The sequence below is a fragment of the Glycine max genome, chromosome 17, assembly GCF_000004515.6.
Source record: "Glycine max cultivar Williams 82 chromosome 17, Glycine_max_v4.0, whole genome shotgun sequence".
Classification (NCBI taxonomy): Eukaryota; Viridiplantae; Streptophyta; class Magnoliopsida; order Fabales; family Fabaceae; genus Glycine; species Glycine max.
Window position 1 is genome coordinate 13232728 of NC_038253.2, and position 25563 is coordinate 13258290.

Sequence of the window (25563 nt, forward strand, 5' to 3'; positions counted from 1 at the left end):
TACTGACCCAAAAAAAAAGTTGAGCATGCGAGAAGAATCGTAAAATTTTCTTGTGATATTATAAATTTAATTATAGTGATATATAAGTTAAGCATGCGACAATAATCATAAAATTTCTTGTGATGATATATTGTGAGCGATGTTTTCTTAAGATCTAACAATTACGTTAAAAAAAAGTTACGATTAAAATAGTAAATAATAAATAAAAAGATGTAAACATTTAATTCTTTAATATTTACCGATTGTCTAATATTTTTCCAATTGAAAATATTATAAAAAGATATAGAATCATATTTGAAATGATTTATTCTCCCTGATATTGGCATATTGTCGAATCTAATCCTTTCTATAGATTGGTCGGGGTTCTTTTTTTTTTTGGTAAAGCTATGGACAGGGTTCTGATTCCTTGTGATGGCACTAAATTTTTCGTTTAGCAACTCTCTTTGGTTCTCCTAAGACTAAATGAATAACGGTAATTGTGTGGTTGTATTTTCGGTTTGTAATCATTTTTGGTATAATCTTGGAAAGTATAAGATTAACTTCATAGTAAAATGAAAAAAAAATGAAGTGAGAAATCATGGATTCGAATATTTTTATTGATAAACTAACAATTAATATTTGTCAATAAGAAAATTATTGACATTTTCAATATATCATTGAAATCCTTTCTCATATTTTAAGCATAGTTTTAAAACTCAGATAAGATCGAATTGACTATCAAACTAATCATGCAATGAATTCAATGTAACTTAGTACGATCTGATCAAATTTGTGTTTAAATCAACAATTATCTAATTGATCTCCATTAATCTTATATGGATCATAGCTTTTTTAATTATTTTTTTACTCAAAAGGACATAGTTTTATTATTACAATGTGATTGTTTGATTTATTTTTTTTATATTACTTGTTCAATATGTTATGTTTAACGAGTATTTATGTTTAATTATTAATTCTATTTATGAGTAGTGATTTTTTTTACTTTTGTTTTGATGGAAAAAAAAAATCATATTTTCTAATACATGTGGGTCAATTTTGATCACTGATTTGACCGGATTGATTATCACATTGGTTTTTTTTTGGAGTATGATAGATAAATTGTTTATTTGGAATGACACGTTTGATAACATGGCAATGATATTAAAAGAAAATATATCACACGTCATTGGGGGTTCAATTAAGCGTTATTTATTGCGTTGGCAATGGACGCATTATTGACGTCGCAAACCTGACCCAACAAACAAAGCCACGAATAAAGATTAAAGAACCCACAATTTGACCAAAGGCTAGCTAGCTGTTAGTGAAGACATGGGAGTGCCCACTTTTCAAACAGTATGAACTAACCCAAGAAAATGGGATTAACATATTCACACTATGGCTATGGTCAATAGAGAGAAAGCGGGTACGTAGCGTGTACATGCCCCCTTTATAATACACTCTCATAGTTTCACCAATTTGTTCCATCGTTGCTCCCATCCTCCAACTTTGATAACAACAACAACAACAAACACTTCTTCTTCTGAGCCTTCTACCTTTCTTTCTTTCTTCAATCAAGGTAAATTAACTTCTCAGTCTCCTTTCCCAAACATGCACATCACTATCTGCTTGTATTTCTCCATCATCAACGAATTCTTCAGATTTTTCATACCCTTTAACTAATTCTGATGTTTTTTGATATAATTCGAAACAAGATTCAAATAATATCTGCTTGATCAAAACAATATCTTATCATTTTGATTTAGTTTAAGGTTCTATTTCAATTTTAGGAAATCAAAGAGTTTTTTTATCTTTCAATTCTTCCGAGGTTTTGATTGTCTCCTTTGTTCGACTTTTAATTTTTCAGTGTCTCATAATACCAATATCCAATTAATTTCTAAGCAAGCGAGGTGAAGGATGATGCAAATTTCGTCAAACATGTACATGCCTGAATTTGTAAGCATACACAACCTTAATTTCAAGCAAACTAATAATCACAAAATAGATATAATTACTTACCAATTTTTCTTCACATTAACACAGGGAATGGAGGACCCCACTTTGTTTCATCAATACCCTATGGATTCTTCATCAGCATTATTCCAGCTCGAAGATCTTGACTTTGAGTCCTTCTCCGCATCCCCAAAGAACTCTTCCTCTCACAATAAGCGATTATTCAACTCAGAAAGCACACAAAACTCTTTCCACAAAAGTCCTCATGAACAATATTCTGTTGCCCCACCAAGACCAACCAAGCAAAATAAGACTGTGATGAGCACTACTTGGAGTGCTTACAACGCTCATCACCATCATCATGACATGGTGGCTCCGAAAGCTTCTTCTTCTTCGTCCTCCAAAATCATCTCTTTTGATCAGCACTCCAATGCATCTTCTGTTACTTCCCAACAACTCTACAACAACGTGGATGCGGCTGCCAAAGTGAAGAAGCCTAAGATTGAAACTGGGTATGGTGAAAACTTGGATTTTTCAGCAGCTGCTGCGGCTGCTTCTCAAAGTATCTGTGACAACAACAGTTTTCTAGATCACTATGATAATCAAGATAAAAAGGCTGCGGCTTCAACGACTAGAAACCCTACCCAAGCTCAAGATCATGTGATAGCCGAAAGAAAACGAAGGGAAAAGCTAAGTCAGAGGTTCATTGCTCTTTCTGCCATAGTTCCTGGACTCAAGAAGGTACCATTTGTAATAAATTTCATGCTTGATATTTACTTTATAGTGCCAATAACCTACAACTTTGTACAAATTATCTAAACGTTTTAGCACTAGGCTCACTCTAATAAATGAGTCAAATTTCATGCACGATGCATTGATGTCAAATCATGGACACAGTAAATGCTTTTGCAATATAATTACTGGAATCATAGAAAATTATGAACAAACATGGCTGATACAGATATAAATTGACAATTAGAGTTACTGAAGCCTCCGAAACTGTAATATTGTGGCTGTGATTTGAAACCTTAAACTTATATAATACATTTTATTTAATTTAACTGGGTGCAGTTAACCACTAAAACTCACTGAACTGATGACAAATTTAGTGGTGGAAAGTTACTTTTTTTTTTTTTTTTTATAATTCTGGGATAGCTAAATTATAGTGATAGATTTTTATAAAATTATACATAGATTGTAGACCAATTTGGGTTTAACCAGCTATATAATTTGTATCATATGTTTGTGCATGAACATTGTTTCTTATTGAATTATGAATGTTTGCATGCAGATGGACAAGGCTACCGTATTGGAAGATGCTATAAAGTACGTGAAACAACTGCAAGAAAGGGTAAAGACTCTGGAGGAACAAGCTGTGGATAAAACAGTTGAATCAGCAGTTTTTGTGAAGAGATCTGTTGTGTTTGCCGGCGTTGATAGCTCCTCCTCCGACGAAAACTCCGACCAATCGCTCCCCGAAATGGAAGCAAGAATTTCTGGTAAAGAGGTACTAATCAGAATTCACTGCGACAAAAACAGTGGAGGAGCTGCTGCTATACTAAGGGAATTAGAGAAGCATTATCTCACAGTTCAGAGTAGCAGCTTCTTGCCCTTTGGGAATAACACTCTTGACATAACTATTGTTGCTAAGGTAAATACATTAACTTCAATTTTTAAAGAAATAATCATCTTCTGTATTTCCATTAAGTTATAAACGAGGAGAAATTATTACATAGTCTTGAATCATTATTCTTTCAGTCAATATCTACATGATACATAATCAATTCTTTTTAATTAACTCTCGCTCGTTAATTGAAAAATTGGATTATGTATCATGTGGAAATTGATCGGTATCATGTAATAATTTATCGTCCTAGAAAAAGTACTATGAATAAGTGTCTTTATGCATTTTCACATACTGATCATAAATATATATATGATTTGTGTTTTTTTGCAGATGAACAACGACTATTGCTTGACAGCAAAGGATCTCATAAGAAGCTTAAGTCAGTGTTTGAGGCAGCTTTGATAGTGAATAATAGTTAACCAGTTCAAGAAATTCACTGATTTAGCTACATTTGATTTGTTGTTGTGCATGCATGACTATAGGAAAAATACTTACAATAAGATTTTTTTTATCTCAGAGCTTTCTTTTTCCCTAGTCCATCATCTGGATTTTGGAGTATAATATCAATGTTCTGCGACTGCAACTGCCTTGAGTCTGTTAGTTATGCTGTAGACTTCAAGATAATGCCAAGTGTTTTCCCTTTTTCCTCATAGTTTTTGCGTAGTTGATTCATTAGCTGCGTTAATATACCCCATAATGGCATTTTCTAATTTCCACAGCTTTTGTTGTTGTTATTTTATTTTATTTTTTATTTTTTTAAAGAGGGTTTTTATGAGAGGATTTGACTATTCAAATAGACCTCTTTCCATTCTCTTTCGCTTTGTGAACAGGATCCAGTTTGATTGAAAAAAATGCTGGCAGCATTTATTTTATATTGTTCTCCTTGTCGGATTGTAATGATCACTTATGTATAAAATTATTATTGTTACTAATGACTATTTGTTCTTTGTTTAAACTCTTTTGGATACTCATGGGTGCATATCTTCAACTACTAATAGTTTTTTTCGGTTTAAACGAGATTCTCGCTATTTGGACTTATTTTGTACCAGTTGAGCGATATGATCCACTTAAAGTAATTTAATTTGCTTAAATTAATTTTGTTTTAATATTTTTTAAGATAGACAATGGATAAGTTAAAAAAAATATGCTGTGCGAAATCTTAAACGAATATCAACTATTTGTAGAAGAAGTTTATTATTTTAATGATTGTCATTGGATCCACATGACATTATCATAATTATTGAAATTTAATATGGGAAACCACTTAATCCTACCCCAAAATTTGAGATCTGCGTGCTAATCTTCTGAGTTGTGATCATTTAAATACACACGTAGTCGCTTGCTTTCTTCCATGCAGAGCAGAGTTTATATTATATATGCTCTGTTGCGCCTAATATTTTTAAATTCAAATAAAATCTAAAAGTATAAATAAAATATTTAAAATTAAAAAGACATGTGTATGTTTAATTTAGGTGAATTTTAAAGGGAAATAGATTAAAAATTATGAAAAATACATCATATCTCTCTCTTTATATATATATATATATAAAATTCATGAGAAACTAAATTTATAAACTTATAAAAATATGTATTAGTCTTTAAGAGAGAGTTAACATGAAAGCTTAATTATGAGAAAAGAATCACACTTTTTAAAAAAAAAGAATATGAAAAAATATACATTATACCCTTAATATAATATAAATTAGTTTATTCTTGAGAAAATGGTCCTAGTATTTATTAATGTATACATAAATATGAATTAATTAAACGATGTCATGTCCTATACATTAGTATCATTAATCTATATGCACATTATATTTATTAATATAACTGTCTAATGTCACCTGAACATAAACTTACCTATCTAGCTTTATCATTATCATTAATATAAACTAATTATATATCAACTTGTATGTTGCCACGTGGATGTCAGAGCGGGATTAATCCCATCTTCAAGTGGGCGTAAGAGTGTTTCATGATTTTCTTTTTAAAAAAATAAATATAGATAGAGATTTGAAGTCTAATGACTCATTCAAGATGTGTAAGAAAAATTGGCAGGAGACTTCAACTGCCAAAAATGCAAAATTGTTTCTTGTTGATGAATATTGATCGTTATATAATTCTAATATCTGATGATGATGTATTTATTAACAGTATAAAATAATTTTATATTATATTTTATTTGTAAATTATTATTAATATTATAATTTTAAATAATTATCATAAAAATTAATAAATTTATTATAAATTATAAATTATAATTCGATAATAGTATAAAATTATTTTATATTATTATATATATCTTATTTTTTTATTTTTATATTATTATAATTCTATACATAAACTTTTAAATTCTTATATAAGACATTTACAAATGCAAATATATTGATATTTCTGCTAAAAAATTTGATATAATGGTAGGTTATACGCAAGAATCATTTATAGTTTTTTAAGATTTTGCAGCACGTTAGAGAGGGCACAGGGGGGACATCAAAAGAGAAAAGGCTATAAATTGAATTAAGGTGAGAAAAACACTCGAAGGATTTGTAAAGGGCAGCAGAGAGATCTCGGAGGAAGCTTTGACCAGATGAAGATAGTTGCATTATTTTAAACTCCAAACTAATTAACTAAGACTGCATCATTAATTTTTCATTTTTAAAAATCTAATGTGCTTATATTGTCGATAGTGATAGTACATAGTAGTTTATTTTTTTCAACACCTTTAATTAAATGATCGTGATATCGTGATACACGTGGTTATAATGACAAGTACACAACAAAAACAGTTGCCACAAGTTTACAAGTATTAACGGTTTCAATTCAGCTTAATTTGTCCTTTTAAACTTAATCTGTGTAATTAGTGTACAATCTTAACTTAATTTTGATAACAGTTATGCACACTTTTTTATACTTTCAATTAATTAAAAATTACACTGAATATAACTTTCAATTTATTTATTGCAATTAAAAGTGAATCATTTTCAAAAAGATATTCAATCTATCATTAAGAAAGTACGTCAAAATAAAAAAAGACCATTAAGAAAGAAAAGGTGCGTTATAATATACAAACTTTTTGACCACTAAACTACATACAAAAGAATAGTCAGGGTAAGTTTGTTTGTCTTTAATTTCAGTTTTTTATTTTAAAATTTATGTTGCAAAAACAATTCTATATTGCTCACAACTACCTAATTTCTAATTTGAAATTTCTTAGTTTAATTTAAAATTATTTCTAAAATAACTGTTTTAAAAACTATAAAACAGAAACAGACAAAAAATATTTAAATTCATATATACACTTTTATATTTACATATGATTATTTAAAAAATGATATGGGTTTGTACAAGTAAAATTGAAGATACAGATGAGAGCGATGTTAAACATGATCACTCCAAATAAGTAATTAAATTAGCCTCAAACTTGAACTATGAAGGGTGTGTTTGGTTTGCATTTTTATTTTCTGTTTTTATTTTCTGAAAATTATTTTCATTTTTAAAATATTAGAATTCTGAAATTATGTTTGGTTTGATTTATTGTTTTTTGTTTTTATGAAATAAAAATACTGAAAATTTATGATATATTGATTTCTTGTCTTTTGTATTTTTATATTTGCTTAAAATTACATCCATTGTCACCCCAATTTCATCTTACCCGAAATGAGGGTTCTGTTCTCAACTGAAAACACTGAAAATGAGAATTTATTGTTTTCATTTTCTGATTATTTCTTATTTTTATTTTCATTGAAAATGTTTTCAAAAATCCAACCAAACATATTTTCATCAGTGTTTTTTGTTTTCACTGAAAATGAAAAAAGAAAACAACCAAAGCATCCCCTAAATTTCCCAATCTTGATTTGAAACATGAACATTAAGAGGATCCGAATCCTCTTCTATATATTCTCCGAACAATTGGGGCAAATAATTTTGCTAAACATACGTGTCCTTTTCTTTGTAGGCAAGTGAACTCATATAATAAATGCAAAGTCTCCTTTATAATTTTAAGAACATTATCCTGATTAATAACTTGTTCCTTTCACACATTATTTTTTCCAAATTTCCCCACTTGAATTTTTTTCTTTAGCTCCTCCAATTATAAGATCGAATTCACATTACCTACTAACCATAGACAAAGAAAATGAATGGGAACACACCAAACCGACCACCCCAAAACTGACCAAAACATATGGGCGGCTTCAGAATTTAACAGCATCTGTTGTCTTATTGATTTCTTCTCTATGGACATTATGAGAACCTTGACACATCAACTGGCTCATACACTATGGTCGGTGATCTTATTGTTACTCCAGACTTCCAGGAATAGAATAAACAACATCATTCTGATATTGATTTCGATTTAACTGATTAGTCATCACTTCTCTTTTTCACACTATATTTATGCCAAAGACTTTAGTACACACCAACTTTGAAGATGAAACGGAAAGACTTCAGTGTGAAAAATCAACCGGTACTATGCGCTCATTGTTTTGATGCAATGAAATTTCCCAAGTATTATTTTCTAAATATATATCTTTGTAGTTTGCTTAATAGTTTTTAATCATAATAATAATTAGGACTTTTGGTTCTTGGGTGGGACTCTACGGTATCCCACAAGTTTCCACTCTTTGGATTAATTATGAAATCAATAATTAGTATGAGGTTTAATCATGTTTTAAAAAGTTTATCACCCATTTCTAAAAATGTATTATGCGATCAATCTAATCAAAATATTTCCCCACAAATTTAACAGGTGTTGTCAAATGAATTATAACCATGTATTGAGACATAATATATATATTTAAACAAAATTGATATGATAATGGAATGACAGGAATATTGAACCACAATTAGTCAATTAATATTGTTTATTGTAAATTGTGATTTGTCTTATTACAGTTGGTATAGATAGGAACAAAATCTTCCTAAAAAAAAGATACCAACAAACTCAATTGCAGCGTACTCCAATGTGCCTCCCACTATTTGGCCTTTGCTGTTCTTCAGCCAACGTATAAGCGTGTATTTGAAAATCTAGTGGGTGGGATGGTGAACTTACTATCTTGGTGAAAGGAATTTCTCTGCATTTTTGGGTTGGACGAATATTTTTGGAGGGTTTGAAAACTATTTTTAAATATAGATTATGTCCCCAACAACCAATCTCTAACTTTTCTCAAATATTATATTCTTTTTTCACTTTTTTTTTTTCTTTTTGAACCCATCTCATTTCTTTTGAAAAATGATACAGAAGCACTCAAGCACATCTTGAAAAACGTATCATTAGGTGTCTTTAAATTGGGTTTATAAATGAAATAAATTTTATATTTGATTATTTGGAGAAAAGCATTTACAATATGTAATATTTGAATTTCTAAAAAAACAATTTTACGATAAAATTACAGACAATAAAGAATATGAAGTTATTATAATAACTGGTTTTATATTTATTTATTCTATATAGACTACACTTCATGGAATGAAATTTTATTGAGTTGGGTGATACCATAATAAGTGAGGGTTTTTTTTAACACGATTGCATATTCAAAATACAAATTCAAACATCTTATTAAGGTAAAACAATCATGCGTGAGTTTATTCATGCGCTTAATGGTGATTTTATATTTAAATCAATCAGTTATTGTAATAATTTAACTAGAAATTAATTTATTGATTTTTTTAATGGAAAATATAACTTATTTGAAAAAAAATATTATGATAAAAAGTTAAGAATATAATATGATCTTTACTAATAATATTAAGATTATTTTTCTTTGGTAAAAAAGAAGATCATTTATTACTTAGAAATCATAAGTATTTTTTTTACAAAAAGACAATTTTTTTTCTCAAACTAAATAGAACGATTATCAATGACAAAATCCACCCATTGAATATTTAACACAGAAAACTATTTAATGTTGAAACTCAAAATTACTTATAAACTAAAATATTGATTATGAAGGGGATTTTTTGGACAAATTGTATGTGAATTATTATAAATTTATGGTATTTGTCATAAAAAAACTGAAATATTAACTTACACATTTATTTGCTTCCTGATAAGTATTTATGATAAAATATTTGTTCACTTATAAGTATTCAATTTATTTATTTTTTTAAAAGTAAAAAGTAAATATAAAATGAGGTGCAAAGTGGGTATATATTCTCTGTCTTATTCCATGCTCTTTTGTTTTTGTCCTTTTGTGCTGACGTTTTCTTCTTTGTCAATAACTCCAACTTTACGACAACAACGCTCAACCAACTTTGGGGTGTATATATCTCAAAATCCAATATGTCTATATTTTTATAAGAGAACGTCTGTTCAAGGAATGCGACATCTTTTGTTGATGGCAAATTACAATAATCGACAAAACTTTAGAGCGATTTTCTTATAATAATAAAATAGGAAAAAAAATCAGTGTATACTCCATTTTGGGACATGTGAAGAAAGAAAAAAGAGAGAAAAAAAAAATATAGACGTTGTATTGCTTATTTGATTTCACGTTGAATTTGTTATAATTACGTTGAAACACTAATTAAAACGATGTTAGGTAAATTTTTACATTTTTAGGTTGTATCCGGTTCAGCAAAGAGAAATAAAATATGGAAGACAGACTGAGATATCCAAGTTTGATAGGATAATTTGGAAGAGAGTTAACTTTAAAAGTTGAGATTCGTAAAATAATTTTCTCTCTTCATATTAAAATTATCTTAAACAGTAAAAATTAATTATTTGTAGTTAAGAAACAATTATTTTTTTATCAAAATAATCGTTTTTTGTGATTTATAATCGATTTTTTTTTTTGCCTATCAGAACTATTCACATAAGGGCATAATGATATTTTTGTGTTTCAATTTAATTCTCTCATTCCTATCTGATTCATACCAAATAATTTTACAATATTATTTCTACTATATTTCTTCCTATTTAAAACAAGCAACATAATATATCATTTTATTTCTACTCTATTTTTTATTTTTTTATTTCCATCTATTTTATTTATCTCCTCTAAACAAAATACATTGTTAGCTTTACTAAGGAATTGATTATGACTCTAGAATTGATTCTAAATTGAAATTAGCCTTTAGATAACTTTTATATTAGATAATAAAAATACTAAATTTTACTAATGATTTATTTTAATAGTAAAAATATCCAAACATAAATTACATTATTAAAAAATTGTTTCAATCAAAACTAATTTTATTTAAAAATAATTTTGTCAATACTCATTTAAATATATTGATGTAATAGATTGTGTTAAAAAAAATGAATGAGATAAAAAAAAAATGGGTATGCGTATATAATAATAAATCTCTTTTTTTTAGGTGCGGTTACCTTATTCTATAAAAAAAGAAAAGAAGAATAAAAAAAAAGTGCGGGTACCTTTATAAATAACATATATTATGTCCCCACGCCCAACTTAAACGTGGTTGTTCGTTATAAGAAAAATGGAATGTATTGATATTGATAAAATATTTTTATACTTTATTTCATTGGAAATAAGTATTTTATTATCAGTTTTTTCTTCAGAGAAAAGTATTTTATTAGCATTTAAAAATAGTATAAAATAACGTAATAAAATGATATTGATAATAATTTTTATTTTCTGAAGTCATCAAATAATGGAACGATGTGCGCGTCAATCTCTAAATTCTAAATCACTTAGCTAGCTACTTTGTCCAAAAACTGGAAGTAATATAAAAGGAGGAACTTCCAAACATTCTAAATAAATATAATGGTTTAGTGATCTAATCAAAATTTTCTTTCAGCTAGTATAATGCAACTACATATTTATAATTTAATTTCTTGTATACAAGTTTTGTTTTCGCTTTATGCAATACAGGAAACATATCTTCATGCAGCTAGTGCTAGAACTGTAGCTGTAGGGCAAGGCAAGGACATATATATTGACTTGAGACTTGAGAGGGTTTTAAGCGCACAAGGGTATAAACGAGCAAAAAGTAGCTTTATTAATATTGGGTCCATCTAAAGAAAATAATTTTCTCCTGAGTTAATTCATGTGCATCTAAAGTTAGCAACTTTTTTTCCATGAATTGTTCAAAAAGGTTCAGCACCAAAGATTTGACACGTTGGTCCATGTCCAACACCTGTCAACTTTCTGTAAGCCACATTTCAAACTTTAGATATCCATAATCTGTATGTTGAAGGTATTTTCCAAATCTTTATGTGAAAGGGATTTTGCTACGTGACTCAAAAAGTAGCTTTTGTAGTGCTACAAGCAAAGAAGATTAGGAATAGACAGATTAACATAATTGACGACAACAAGACTTTTAGGCACCCATAATTATTACTTGAGACGTAGGCAACAGACATACATTCACTAATCAGTTATGAAGTTTCGTGAAATTATATAAATATTTTTTTTTTATAAAAGATACTAGTGTAATATATAAAAGAACGTTATATATTTTAAAATATTAAAAAAAAGTGTTAGTATAATATTTTTAAATATAAATAAAGATTTGTATGGGAATAGATAAAAAAGTGATATTATAATTAATTAAAGTGTAATTTTATCATTTATTTAAACAAATTTTTTACGTGTCAATACCAAAATTGTAGGTCTTTTTATAAAATTATCTTTTAGATCAAAATAAATATTTGAAAATAAACATTAGTCACACTAAGAAATCAGCTGCACCATGAAAGTGCTATGGACCATTGTTATTGTTCCATAAGCCCAAGCCTGAGTTACTGAAGTAATGGGCCAGGCATACTCCTAAGGTGGTTAGCCCATTTATGTGAATGAAATCTCAATCCCTTGATACTCGTTCCTTCCTGTATATACTACATAAACGGATTTCAGTTATTTTGATTTTTTCATACCCCGAGAACTTTTGTTTTTCTTTTTTTCAGGCAAATTGATCCACAATAATATAACAAAAGCATTTATTAATTAACTTTCTCCGATCTTAGATTTGATTATCATTGTTGAAGGATGAGGAAAAATGTGGTGGTGGCAGTGAGCACAACAACTCTTGCGCTGGTAGTAGTAGGGGTATTGATCAGAAGGTGGAAGCGATGGAAAGAGCAACAGTTGTGGAAAACAAAGCAAATTATTCGAAAATTCGCTAGGGAATGTGCCACCCCAGTAACTAAACTTTGGCAGGTTGCTGATGATTTTGTCTCTAACATGAAAGTCTCTCTTGGTTCTTCCGATGAAAACTCCACTCTCAACATGGTGATCTCCAATGTTACATCACTCCCACTTGGGTAATTCACATATTTTTTTGTCATAATGATATTGGTGCAGTTCGGAAACCTCATTGAATATCTTTAGTGATCTCTCTTTTTAGTAATATTTTTTCTCTTGAATTTGAGATCGGAAATCGAGTCTAATTTCACTTAAACTAACCACTTGTTGATTTACTAACTAAGAACAAAATATTAACTCTAATCAGTTAGTATTTATCGTAGTGAATATGCAATTTAATGCTTATTTTAAAAATAATGATAAAATGCATTGGCATGTGGCAGAGATGAGGAAGGATTTTTTTATGGGGTTAATTTGCAAGGAAAGCATTTGTTGATGTTGTGTGCACGGCTAGGAGGAAAGAGTATGCCTATCTCTGCGTTACAAAGAGAAGAGATTTCCATCCCTGATGCTGTCTTGGCTGGTGCTTCTGAGGTACTTTTACCTTAAAAAATAAAAATTCAGTTTCTCTAATGAAATAATTACTTTCCCAGCGGTATGGATAGAAAATTATTGACATGGCATAACTTATCATTTTGCTTTTGCATACATGTTATTTTCTTAATTTGATTGATGTGAATCTATGAATTATAATGCCCAAAGCACACGTGACAGTTTTTTCTTAACAGGAAATAACTGATTACGTAGCTACAGAGATAGCTAAGTTTGTTTCGTTGCATCCTGAGATTCAAGATGGTGCACCCGCCAAAAAGAAGAAATTGGGCTTCACCTTGTCATATCCAGTGGACGAAGTTTTGCCTTTTGCGGCCACAACATTTCAACGGAAAAGCGCAAACAACCCAGTTGAGTGCACTGACTCCACCTGTTTTGTTTTGTAATGTACATACATACATCTTATATATATATATATATATATATATATATATATATATATATATATATATATATATATATTATGTATCATGTAGATAGGCAAGGTATTTACTTATTGCAACAAGTCTTGTATGGATACATCACTAATTATTTTTTTTTTAAGAATCTTATTGCAAAAAATATTTATCTAATCTTATTGTCAGAATTTATTTATATATATTTTCTTAAAAAAATACTCATTAAAATAAGGTAGTTATTTGGGGATATAAAATTTTTATACATGTGATTTATTTGCTAAAATCTCAGTTTAACAGATAGATTAGTAAAATTCAAAAGTTCTTAAAAATGTGTCAAGACTATAGACTTAATAGTCATGGAATGAGTCGAGGTGGCTTGTGATTTTGGTAACATCTCAGTTTAATGATGAATTAAAAATTTGACTTATTTGTAGGGATTAAAATAAGTTTAGTCGAGTCAGGCTTTGTCGGATCTAAATTTATCCTAGGTTAAATATATATGATTTGAGTTTGACTTAATTTATTTTTAGAAAAGATCTAATCTAACTTAAGTTTGATGTAGACTAGGTTATAGGTCTTTGTTAAACAGTATAATCTTTTTTCACTTTTACTTACTTATCTTGTTAGTTATGCACTAGCTAACCTTAGCATGATGTATAATTATATCAATACTTTTAATCAGGATAATAATCTAATTAAGAAAATATATATTAACACTTAATTGTATTTTTAGTTTAACTAAACTATTTAAATTAAATATATGTAAAAATTGAATTTTACTAAATGACAAATTTGAGCTTAACGCATTAAACTTGACATATTTAATTAAACTAAAGTGGATGCAAGTTCATTAAGTTCAATCAATAAGATGAACAAGTTTGAGCCCAAAACTAATTTAAGTCATTTTCTTTTTTATTGAATTGGGTTGCCTAATTAAATTGATTGTTCAATTGAATTCTAATCCTAGCCAAGACTTATCATAGAATAATTGAACCCTTTGAATGTTGCAAGACTAAGACATTCATATTGTGGTATACCAGGTTCGCAAAGGAATGGTGAAAGACCTTAATAAAGCATTGACTAATCATGGAATGAAAATGCATGTTTCTTCACTGGTTAGTGGCTCTATCAATTAATTGTATAAATGTTACATTTTCATGGGTCTTTTTTTGTCTTTCCATGACTGAAACTACAGCAGATTCAAAACATTCACACTGAATAGGTTGATGAAACTATCGGAGGTTTGGCCGGTGGAAGATACTATAACAGAGAGAGCGTGGCTGCAATTACCCTTGGCATGAACACAAACGCCGCTTATGTAGAATCGGCAGAAGAAGTTGCTAATGACCTTACACAATCTCCCAATTCAAGCGAGCTGGTTAGTTAATAATGTCTTCATTTCTTTTTAATTGTCCAATTTTTTAGAGAAAAAAATCATATTTATGCCATATATAAAATTTAATACCACATTAACTATTCTTTTATTTCATCTGATCTCAATTATTAGCACACAAAAAAAGTATATTTTTACACTCAGAAAATTAGTTAATTTCATTAAATTATGTTCTTTTCCATTGAAAAATAAATATTTTTCATAAATTATCATTTATTGAAACTTAATATTAAGCATTAAAAAAAGTTTTTGATGTTAATTGACTAATGAACAATAATTTGGAGATACTCTAGTTAAATAAGGTAAAGATGATTGAAATTTATTTATATTTGAGACAAAAAATAAGAAATTTTTGTTGTTTATATTTGAGAAGAGAGGAAGTATAAATTATATTATTATTATTTGTCTCCTAGCTTTTAATTTAATATACACATGTATTAATTGTTGAGTCAAGAAAAAAAGATAAAATGTTCAGTAAAAAAAAAACTCAACTATTTTATTAAAATAAAAAATTATTGCATTTATTGATTCCTACGTAATAATCTTAAAAACAAACGAAAAGGAATGGATGAAGTAACTATTATAACACCTACCCAGGTCAGTCATGCACGAAAAATTTTTAGATAGTCTTAGATCGCTGCATATTTCAGGTTTTGAATAATTCTTAGAAAACATACAGCCGAGTTTTCAAAAAAATTAATAACATTGAACTGCATGTCATGGAGAGATTAGTTATGATTATAAGAGTTCTGAACCATATAATAATTTATCGGCATGAACGCATACGATTTGTCAACTGTGAATTAAGCAACTTAAATGATTAATTCGGGTGTAGTATTGCAGGTAATTAGCATGGAGTGGGGAAAGTTCAATTCTCCTCATCTTCCTTTAACATCATTTGATGCGAGTGTAGATGCTGAAAGCTCAAATCCTGGTCGCGAGGTATATAGCTCCTAAAATCACTGTTGTGTATTAACCCTTGTAATTCGTAATTCGAAATTAATCATCTAGAATTGGCCACTGACTCTTCTGGTTTTTTTTTCTTACCTCATCTCAGATTTTCGAAAAGCTTATTTCAGGAATGTATTTGGGAGAAGTTGTGAGACAGGTCTTGTTAAAGTTGGCCCGAGAAACAGCCTTATTTGGAAGCAACGTGCCTCCAAAGTTAATGACTCCATACTTACTAAGGTATTTAAGTCCACAATTAGTACCTCGTATTGCAAGCCTAGATCACTTTATTGCAAGGTTTTTCAATATGTGCTTAGGTCAAAATTGTTTTTTTTTTAATGAAATTGATTTTAGATAAAAATTGATTTAGAATATGTCCTTATAAGATTTTGTTACAACGTTGTCTTTAATTACAACCTTTAGGACATTATGATATGTGGAATTTTTTCAATAAGGTGTCGTCTTCAATTGTTGTCTTTGCGTGAATGAAGAGTACTTGTAATTCAAATAATGAAGACTGAATATTTGTGACTTTGTGTAGGTCTCCAGATATGGCAGCTATGCATCAAGACATGTCCGAGGATCGTGAAATAGTGAGTGAGAAACTCAGCGAGATTTTTGATGTAAGATTTTCATTTTTTTTTTTTATAGAATCATGCTAAATAATATTCTTAGGACATTGGTTAAAAAATTAAAAAAAATATATTTAATATGAAAGTCATAAAAAAATGCAAAAATAATCCTAGACAACACATTTTTACTTTAAGTTTCTTAACTAACATTTTTAAGATATTGGTTAACATTTATCTTTTTTATAACATTAATACATGCATGGTAAAAAAAAGAAGAAGCAAGAAATGAATTAATATGAATTGAAATTGAACGAAACACATGCAGATCGATAGTTGTAGCCTAATGGCAAGAGAAATGGTGGCAGAGGTGTGTGACATAGTGACGGAGCGTGGTGCACGCCTAGCCGGAGCCGGAATCGTGGGGATAATCAAGAAGCTTGGGAGAGTTGAGAACAGAAAGAGTGTGGTGACTGTGGAAGGAGGGCTTTATGAGCACTATCGCATCTTTAGAAACTACCTTCATAGCAGCATCTGGGAAATGCTCGGCAAGGATCTCTCAGACAATGTCATCGTTGAACATTCGCATGGTGGCTCTGGAACTGGTGCTTTGTTCCTTGCTGCTGCTCAAACTTATGCACACCGTGCGGATTCTTGAACCTTCTGTTGTTTCATGTTAAAGAGTTGTTTTGTTTTTTATGGCTTCTTGATGATGCTTGAACTTCAAGGAATTTGTTTTGCCTTCGAATGCATTCTTTTATTTCATTGATTTAGTTTATAGTGAGTGATTTGGATTTTTGACTCGTTAAAATGGACCTACCAGGGTGGATACACCAGCTATTTAAATTGGGGGCATTTGAATTCTACACCTCCTAACTTAACTTGTATCATGCACTTTTCATTTTATGGGTGTGGACAAATATAATCCTTTCACCAGGAACTCCCATTCCAAAATGATCATTCTAAAAGGTAATTTTTACCTTCTGAATGACCATTTCGATATAGAGATAAGGTTTCCAAAATCATTCATTATAAGAGAGGTGTCATGGCAGGTCTTAGGACTACAATTAATCAAAGGAAGGTATTAGAATATTATAGTCTTTTCAAACATTTATGGGAGGTGCATGATTCAAATTCATTGGGTTGCTACTAATTGTAAACAAAAGTGGTTTATTTAGTATGGATTTGGGCAAGGTTGATATTGGGCATTTCATTTCTACGTTTAGGGTTTAAAGGCAGTTTTGAAATTGGACAAAGACTAAGGTGGGAAAGGAAAACTCGTTGCCTATCGTGAGTGAGTATTTTATAACCATTGAATATATAATATTTTTAATCAAAGGCCAAGATTATTCTTTATTTTTCTCTTTTTCTTTTTTCTTATTTTATCTCCCTTTCCTCATTTTTCAACTTTGTCCTCTGTCCCCATCTCTCCCATGCACTAGCACAAAGAGCCAACATCGATGACACCACCGCAATCATCACAGTGACAACATCAACAGAAACCAACTACAGTGACAACAACCATGACAACACCGCAACAAATCTTCCTTTCAAGCCAATGACCACAACACATGCAACCACCACGCCGACAATGACAATGACAACGACAAAATTGTCACCACAACGACTCCCTTCCAAGCCTACAGTGGTGACACCACCACAAGCACCCTCCATTTCTCAGATCTGAAAATCGCAAACCATCCCTTTTTCTCAAATCTAAAAAAAAATTTGCAATCCCAAAACCTACAACCACGACATAGTAGCGCATCCAATCACCACAACCGTCATTGACCAAGCTTGCATTGTACGACCGTCGTGCTCCCATGCTTGGAGCCACCAACGTTGATTTGCAAAAGTTGTTGATTTCAAAGGGATGCTAAGGGGGAGTGATTGTGGCTCTTAAACTCAGATAACACAAATCAATCACAAATCTAACAAAATAAAGTTTGGATTTATCATTGTCTTTTGTTCACAATTCTCAGCACAAATTTCCACACCTAGTAGATTGCAAAAAGGGTGGGTGGAGATGCGAAGGCCTTGGTTGGTAGCGGTGGCATAGCAAAGGTGGCGGTGACAACACGAAGAGGTGACTTGCGATCAGGAGCGAAACTAGAAAAATAATTAGGGGAGCAAAAAAAATATTTCACAAGATAAAGATGGTGGGTGAGTGGAGAGGCGGAGAATGAGGAGGGTAGAAGGGTGGGCAGAGGTAAAATGGGAAAACAAGAAAAAAAATCAAACTCACACTCAGTAGGCGACGAGTTTTCCTTTCTCACCCTAGTCTTCGTCTTGAAATTGGATTTCAACAATGGGATTGATAGTGTTTATTTTTTTTCTCTTATAAATTCCTCGCAACACCTCTTTTACATACTAGAAAGGCTAATTGAAATATAAAATTATATTTTGAATTAGTCTTTCTAAAATGTAAAAATGTCATGAATGAAATTTTAAATTAAAAACAATACACTCTGAATGTTGAGATCAATTTGTAAGTTTATCTCATGGGTTTAATTCATATTTGAGGTTTTTGGATGTTAAACTTAAAACAAATACACTCCTTAATTTTCATTGCAAATGAAAAAAAAATATTTAATATGATTTTTTAGAAATACTAATGACACTTTATCTCACTTTCTTTATAATACTCTCCTAGTAATTGACTAAAATTTGTTAGAAATCACAAATTTTAATGTGTTTCAAATTTAGATTAAGAGAGAGAATTATTAAATAAGAAGTGACACTCACTAAATTAATGATTTTCAAGTTCTAATAAATTTAAATCAATCACAAAAAATATTAAAAAAAGTGTCAAATGTTACAAATATTTCTGATTAGAAAAGCTCCTTATTCCTTTATTTCTTATGCAACCCATACTTTTTAATAAATGATATATGAAATATATTTTAAATGAAAAACTACATAAAATATATTAAAAAACAAAAATAAGTAGTTGAAGAATCATGTCATATTATTCATTAATAATACATCGTATAAGTTTTACTCCATATTTAACTACTAGTGCAAAGTACCGGAAGCTGAGTATGGGATGATTTCCGCATGGTGGAGATTAGAAAGTTGGATGAAACTTTTTCTTGATTATAAAGTGAGACTGGATAAGATTCCATGCATTAAATCAGATGATTTAATCAAGTAAACGGGTAACTAATTAAAATTGGATAAGACTACATTAATTTGATTCAATCAAGACTGATTTAGAAAACAATTAGTAAAGCAAACTACACCTTGGATAAGACTTAGTCTTGACCTGAAATTTGACATAATGGAGTTTTCTTGATCAAAATTAAGGGTAGGTGAGATTGTTAATTATTGGTACATATAAATTTTACTTTTAGCATTTCATTAATCATAGGCGACTAAATTAGTGAAGAATTTATCTTTTAGCAACTAAGGCTGTGAATGCCATGGTTGTGATCAGTTTTAAATTATGAAAATTTTAGAAATTTTAAATGTTAATACTAAATTATAATTTCAAATAACATACAATTTTGTTATTATAAATTGTAATTATGTGAAATAAATATTTATTTTATGAAATATATAAACTAAAATAGTTTTACAAAATCCCACTCATAGAAACAGACGAACATAACTTGCCTTCTAAACTGCCAAAAGCCATTACCCTTTGCAGATATTTGCTGACACTTAAACGTGAAATAAGTCATGGATTTGCCACGGGAAAACACAAACATCTAACAAAGGATAAATAACTAAATAAGCTTAGTTCCTCTTAATTAATGCACTTCCCATTAATCCCATCCCGTTAATATTTTGAAGGAGCACCTTTTCGAAACTTTAGCATGTCAATGGCATAATTACTTGCGTGCTTAAACACAATGGTGGTGTTATTGTATACTATATGCGGGCCACATGGAGAAGACTTATATATAGCTAAGCTGAGCTAAGAGAAGACTTATATATAGCTAAGCTGAGCTAAAAGGGAAGGAAAGAATGGACTCGACATAGATTGGGCAACCACCACAGCTTTGGGGTAAATTGGTGTTTCTATTACACATGGATCGAATATTGTTGGTTCTGCCGAAGGGTCTTCAACCATATCGAATAGTCTATCTTTCACTTGTAATTCATCTTCGTCTTATGATAGTTGGTTGTATTTACCCATTTTTGTAATAATAGCTTGTTGGTGTGTGCCTTGACGCTGAATGGGTGATATTTACAAAAGGTACTTTGACGCTCAAGTGAAAGTTTAGCTCAAAGCTATAAATTCAATAGCAAGAGTATATTCAAATGAATGGTGATTTTTACCTCGTGGTTCTTCCATTTATACTTGTTGGGTCTTAAATTCTTGGACCTGAGTGCATGGATTATCATCTAGGTAATACACTCTATAATCATACTTAGGACCCTTAAGTCAATGATTATCAATAACTGGGGTTAAAGGTCTTAAACTAGGTCAAGGGGGTACTCGGCTTTGTAATCGAGTAGTGAACGACATGTGTTATATTGTCATTGTGAGTTCGGACAGATATTCAGCGTCCTTGTTGAATACTTATCTAGTATACTTCGCTAATGTGGAATTGAAACAAAACAAAAGAATGTAAGATGAATGAGAAAAAAAAGGTTATTACATGTTGATGATGATTCTGGTAGAAGTTGACAAGCTGATAGTAGACATAAATAGGCTACTTCATATGCTTGTTCACCTTTTCAAAAGAGAAAAGTTTAAGACAAGAAAAAATTACCTTGATATGACCTCCATTTATTTTCAATCATAGGAACTGAGTTAATAGAAAGATGTGAGTAAATTGAAATAGATAAACAAGTGTTAAGGAAACTTACAGGTTGTGATATTTTGGAGGTTTTATCTGCAGGACTTTGAATGTATACTACCTTGTCAGTAATGTTCTATGATATTCATGTTGATTAATACTTAAAAACAATTTCAACAACCTGATAGATACAAGAAATTGAAAGTTGTACTCAACATCATAGACAATTGTGACCATAAATACAACACATTATAGCACTCAACATTACCTTCGTATTTTTTTTATGAGGAAAGGGGGAATCAACCACTACAAATGAACTCTACGGGGAAAAATAGTCCCAACAAAATCAATCCATAAAAGAAACTTTAAACCAAATGGGGGAACCTCAAGCTGCTGAATTCCCAACGGAATATTGTGCTCCTGACCAGCTAACAAATCTATTGCATAGTTGCCTTCTCTAAATGAGTGATGGAAGTAAATCAACCAATCTTTTTTGCACCAAGTCTGAATTCTACAAATTAGATTAGCATAAATGTGTTTAGGTGAATTCATTTCATTGATAAGGTAAACACTAAATCGTTGAATCACTCTCAATACATAATCTTCTAATTCCTTTATGTCACGCCAACTCTAAAGCTTGAACAATAGTTGTTAACTCAACTTATAGAACACTGCAAACCCCTAGATTATTAGAAAAACCCTAATCCAGTTCCCTTGGTCATCTCTAAGAACACCACCACCAGTTGCTAAATGGCCATCATTCTTCACTGAACCATCTACACTAAATTTGCAAAAACCTTCATGTGGTCTTTAAAAAACCTAATATTCTACTCTTTAAGATTAAAAAAGATCAGTTCTTGAAATCTACATCAATATGATCCATATTGCAAACCTTGATTGTATTCCAAACCTCTGTAGCAAAAAAAAAATCTCTAAAAAGATGCACATTTGTTTCCTGTTGATTACCATAAATAGCACAAACATCATTATTTGAAAAGCCATAATCATATCTTTTGATGTTAGTCTTTAAACCTCCATTAATAAGAGACCAAAAGAACATACGCAGCTTCTAAGGACCTTCCCAATGCCACACAATATTCCAGTTGAAAAGCTTATTCCCATTAAAACTATTTGCAACCAAAGAAAAAGCAGATTTAGTAGAAAAGGCCCTAGTTGAGGTCAAACCCCAGGCAGTTAAATCTTGTGAATTTGATTCACATGGAGGACAGGTTGCAACTATTTTTACCCTCGGGATAAGCCATTTTTTGCATGGATGTTAGGGGAATCATGATTGACATGGATATTTTGAAGCCTAGTACAATAGTTGTCATGTTTATCTTGCTCGCATCAATAAGAATATGTGGTTGAAACCTATGTAAATCATATTTTCAGCACATCATCATTAGTTTGTATTCTAGAAATAAAATCACATAAAATATCAAAGGACCATAATTAATCATTATAGTTTTGTAACTAACTACTAGAAAAAGGCATTTTTTGTTTTCCTACAAAATTCATTGGTCCTATGCATCAGCTGCATAATAGTAAAACACCACCTTTGGCCACTTTTGCTTTGCAATAGACTCATACTAACATTAGTGATCTTTATTTTCATAACTGCTTGTTGATGCTACCCTTCATGAATTCTACATAAAAAAGACATATACCTTAAGATATCAATTCTTTCATCACAACCTATAGGTTGAAACAATGATTGCCAATGATCTACTTGCAACTGAGGCATAAACCTTTGTTGCAAACAACACCAACTTACATATATTTGATACATGAACAATCATCCTTTCACTCTTGGCTAGTGGCTTCATTCCATCTTGTGAAGCATTTAACATGTATACTTAGTTGAATTCTCTTCATAGATTTAAATGAATCATTCTTCTGCAGGTGTTTGAGATGGTGAAGTTTAATGGAAAATCAAATTTTCATTGGCATCATATTCAAGACCTGTTAGTGTTGCTCCATGTATGACAAATTACAAGTAAATCATGGTAATAGAACAATCAACCTTAGTGAGAGGGACCAACAACATCGATGGATGAGTCACTGATGCATTTGTTTCCAAGACTATGGCTTTTCCTTTAACATCCTGGTACAATTCATTTACATATGTTAATGGTGTATCATTGGCATCAACTTTATATATTCTATCAACATATGTTTCTAAAGGGATGTACTCCTTAACAAGACGTGATAATGCATTCAACAACTGACCCATATTAGAACACTGATCGGGGTGCTTTAAATAGCAACACCTTGCTAGCTTTGCAACAATGTCAATATTGGTCATGGTTTCTTCATCAAGTACAATGGTTTGGTCAATGATGTCTCAAAATGAATTGCTCGTCATCCCTTTTGGTAGCTTCATTTCGAACCATGTAACAAGGTAGTGTTCCTCATCTGATTTATTGTTATCAAATAATTTCCTTCCAATTATCATTTCCATAAGAATACATCCAAAGCTATATACATCTAATTTTGTTGTAAATTGTTTCTGGAATACATACTCTAGGTTGTATAGCCAGAGGTTCCAGTAATTACTTAAGTTTCACATAAGTTCTTTCCTTCAAGAACAACCCAAACTAATCCAAAGTCTGATACTTTATCACACATTTTATTTCCCAATTAAATGTTCAATGTTTTTATATCCATGTGGACAAAAAATTTTCCCATCAAACCATAGTAGTATTCACTCCTCCTAGCAACATCCAAGGCAATATCAAGCCTTGTCTTCTACTCTAATGGTCCAACTTCATTTTTCCAATTTACCAGATATTTTTTAAAAGAACCCCAAGGAATATACTCATACATCAAAAGTCTTTCACTTTCATTCAAGCAACACCCCAAGAGTTCAACTACATTCCGGTGTCAAACCTTATTAAGCATGTCAATTTCAACTTTGAACTCATTCATTTTCCTTTAATCTAACATCTTTTTTACTACAATATTTGTTCCATTAGGCAACTGTCCTTTGTAAACAATGCCAAAATTGCCCTTCCTAAGAGGTTTTCTTCACTAAAATTGTCGATAGCTGTCTTAAAAACTTGAAGTGGGATTGACATGTTGCCATTAGGACTTAATAAAGAAATTCCTACCTCACTTGCAGTTGGATTTTGAGTATGGTTCCACTTTCTTTTGAACATAACCAGTATTATAAAACTAACAAAAAATAAAATAGTAGCTAAAACCACAATTGCAAACAATTAATGCAATATAATGTTTGTTACCATTACCCCAGAACCCAAGCCAACCAGTTTATCCTTTCAATATCAGGACAAAAAACAATGTTGTAGTCCGTTGAAGAACACTCAAATGTAGTTGTGTTATCACCAATGCAAGGGAGGTTGAAGGCCCTTAAGGAATGTCTTCCTAAATATCTAAGTGTACTCACTTGGCTCACACAAATTCAATTCTCCAATGCAACAAAACATCTTTTATCGTGTAATTGAACACAACACAAGCATCTGACATGCCACTGCTTGCCTATTTTCTTTCACCTCAACTTTGGTGGACAAATCCTATTTGGATCCTTTGGGCACTCCGTGCTGATGCACTTTTTGCCAGGAACGTCAAATGGAACCACCATCACCAACACATTGAATCCATGCTCCAAGCTGATATGGTATAGAACATGTTCGTCCATGTTGTCTGGATAGATCTTCACCAATGTGGCCAATGAAAACACTCCATTTCTGCTACATTCCACCTTGCAAGAGTCGCAGTCGCTGGTGACGCAAGACCTCTTTGGCATGGTGGCGACACATCTTGAAAACTTGTGCATGCAATTGCCTCATGATCAAAGACAAGTCAATCTAGTCTTCCATGTGTACCTTATTGTTTTGTTGATTCATTGGTTATTCCATTCCTATTGTGTTCATTCCTATTCTGGTTACTGCCATAGCTTATCAGTGTTGGGATCTATGTCATTTGATTCCATGGTGGCCACCAAAATGTTCCTGTCAGAGATTGACTGGATAGTATCCTTTCCACCTTTGTCTTGGCGTGTGCCTTGACGTCGAATGGGGTAGCTGCAAAAGGTATTTCAATGCTTAAGTGAGGGTTCGATTCAGAGCTACAAACTCAATAGTAAGAGTATATTCAAATGAACAATGATTTTTACCCGATAGTTCTTCCCTTTATATACTAATCTTGTTGGACCTTGAATTCTTAAGCCTAAGTGCACTAACTATCATCTAGGTAATCCACTTTGTAATCGTGCTTAGGACCTTTAAGCCAATGATTATTAATAATTGGGGTTAAGGATCCTAAATCGAGTT

At 30.8% G+C, this 25563-nt stretch overlaps 3 protein-coding genes across 3 annotated transcripts; 2 read left to right on the top strand and 1 right to left on the bottom strand.

Moving 5' to 3' along the window:
• The first annotated feature begins 1354 nt into the window (after positions 1-1354).
• LOC100785572 (transcription factor bHLH25) lies at positions 1355-4488 on the top strand. Its single transcript, XM_006600836.3, has 5 exons — positions 1355-1555; positions 1844-1932; positions 2020-2670; positions 3221-3580; positions 3887-4488. Exons 2-5 carry the CDS (start codon positions 1894-1896, stop codon positions 3956-3958), a joined length of 1122 nt encoding a protein of 373 aa, XP_006600899.1. The 5' UTR covers positions 1355-1555; positions 1844-1893; the 3' UTR covers positions 3959-4488.
• Positions 4489-12507: 8019 nt separating this feature from the next.
• LOC100786100 (probable hexokinase-like 2 protein) lies at positions 12508-17181 on the top strand. Its single transcript, XM_041011391.1, is given in 9 exon segments — positions 12508-12782; positions 13047-13197; positions 13392-13565; positions 14654-14728; positions 14836-14995; positions 15815-15948; positions 16064-16194; positions 16496-16577; positions 16852-17181. Coding segments are annotated over 9 exon segments (1512 nt in total).
• A 1339-nt stretch (positions 17182-18520) lies between these two features.
• On the bottom strand, positions 18521-25037 carry LOC102660701 (thaumatin-like protein 1). Its single transcript, XM_006601399.1, has 2 exons — positions 24784-25037; positions 18521-18632 (listed from the first exon to the last, which is right to left on the bottom strand). Exons 1-2 carry the CDS (start codon positions 25035-25037, stop codon positions 18521-18523), a joined length of 366 nt encoding a protein of 121 aa, XP_006601462.1.
• Positions 25038-25563: the final 526 nt, after the last annotated feature.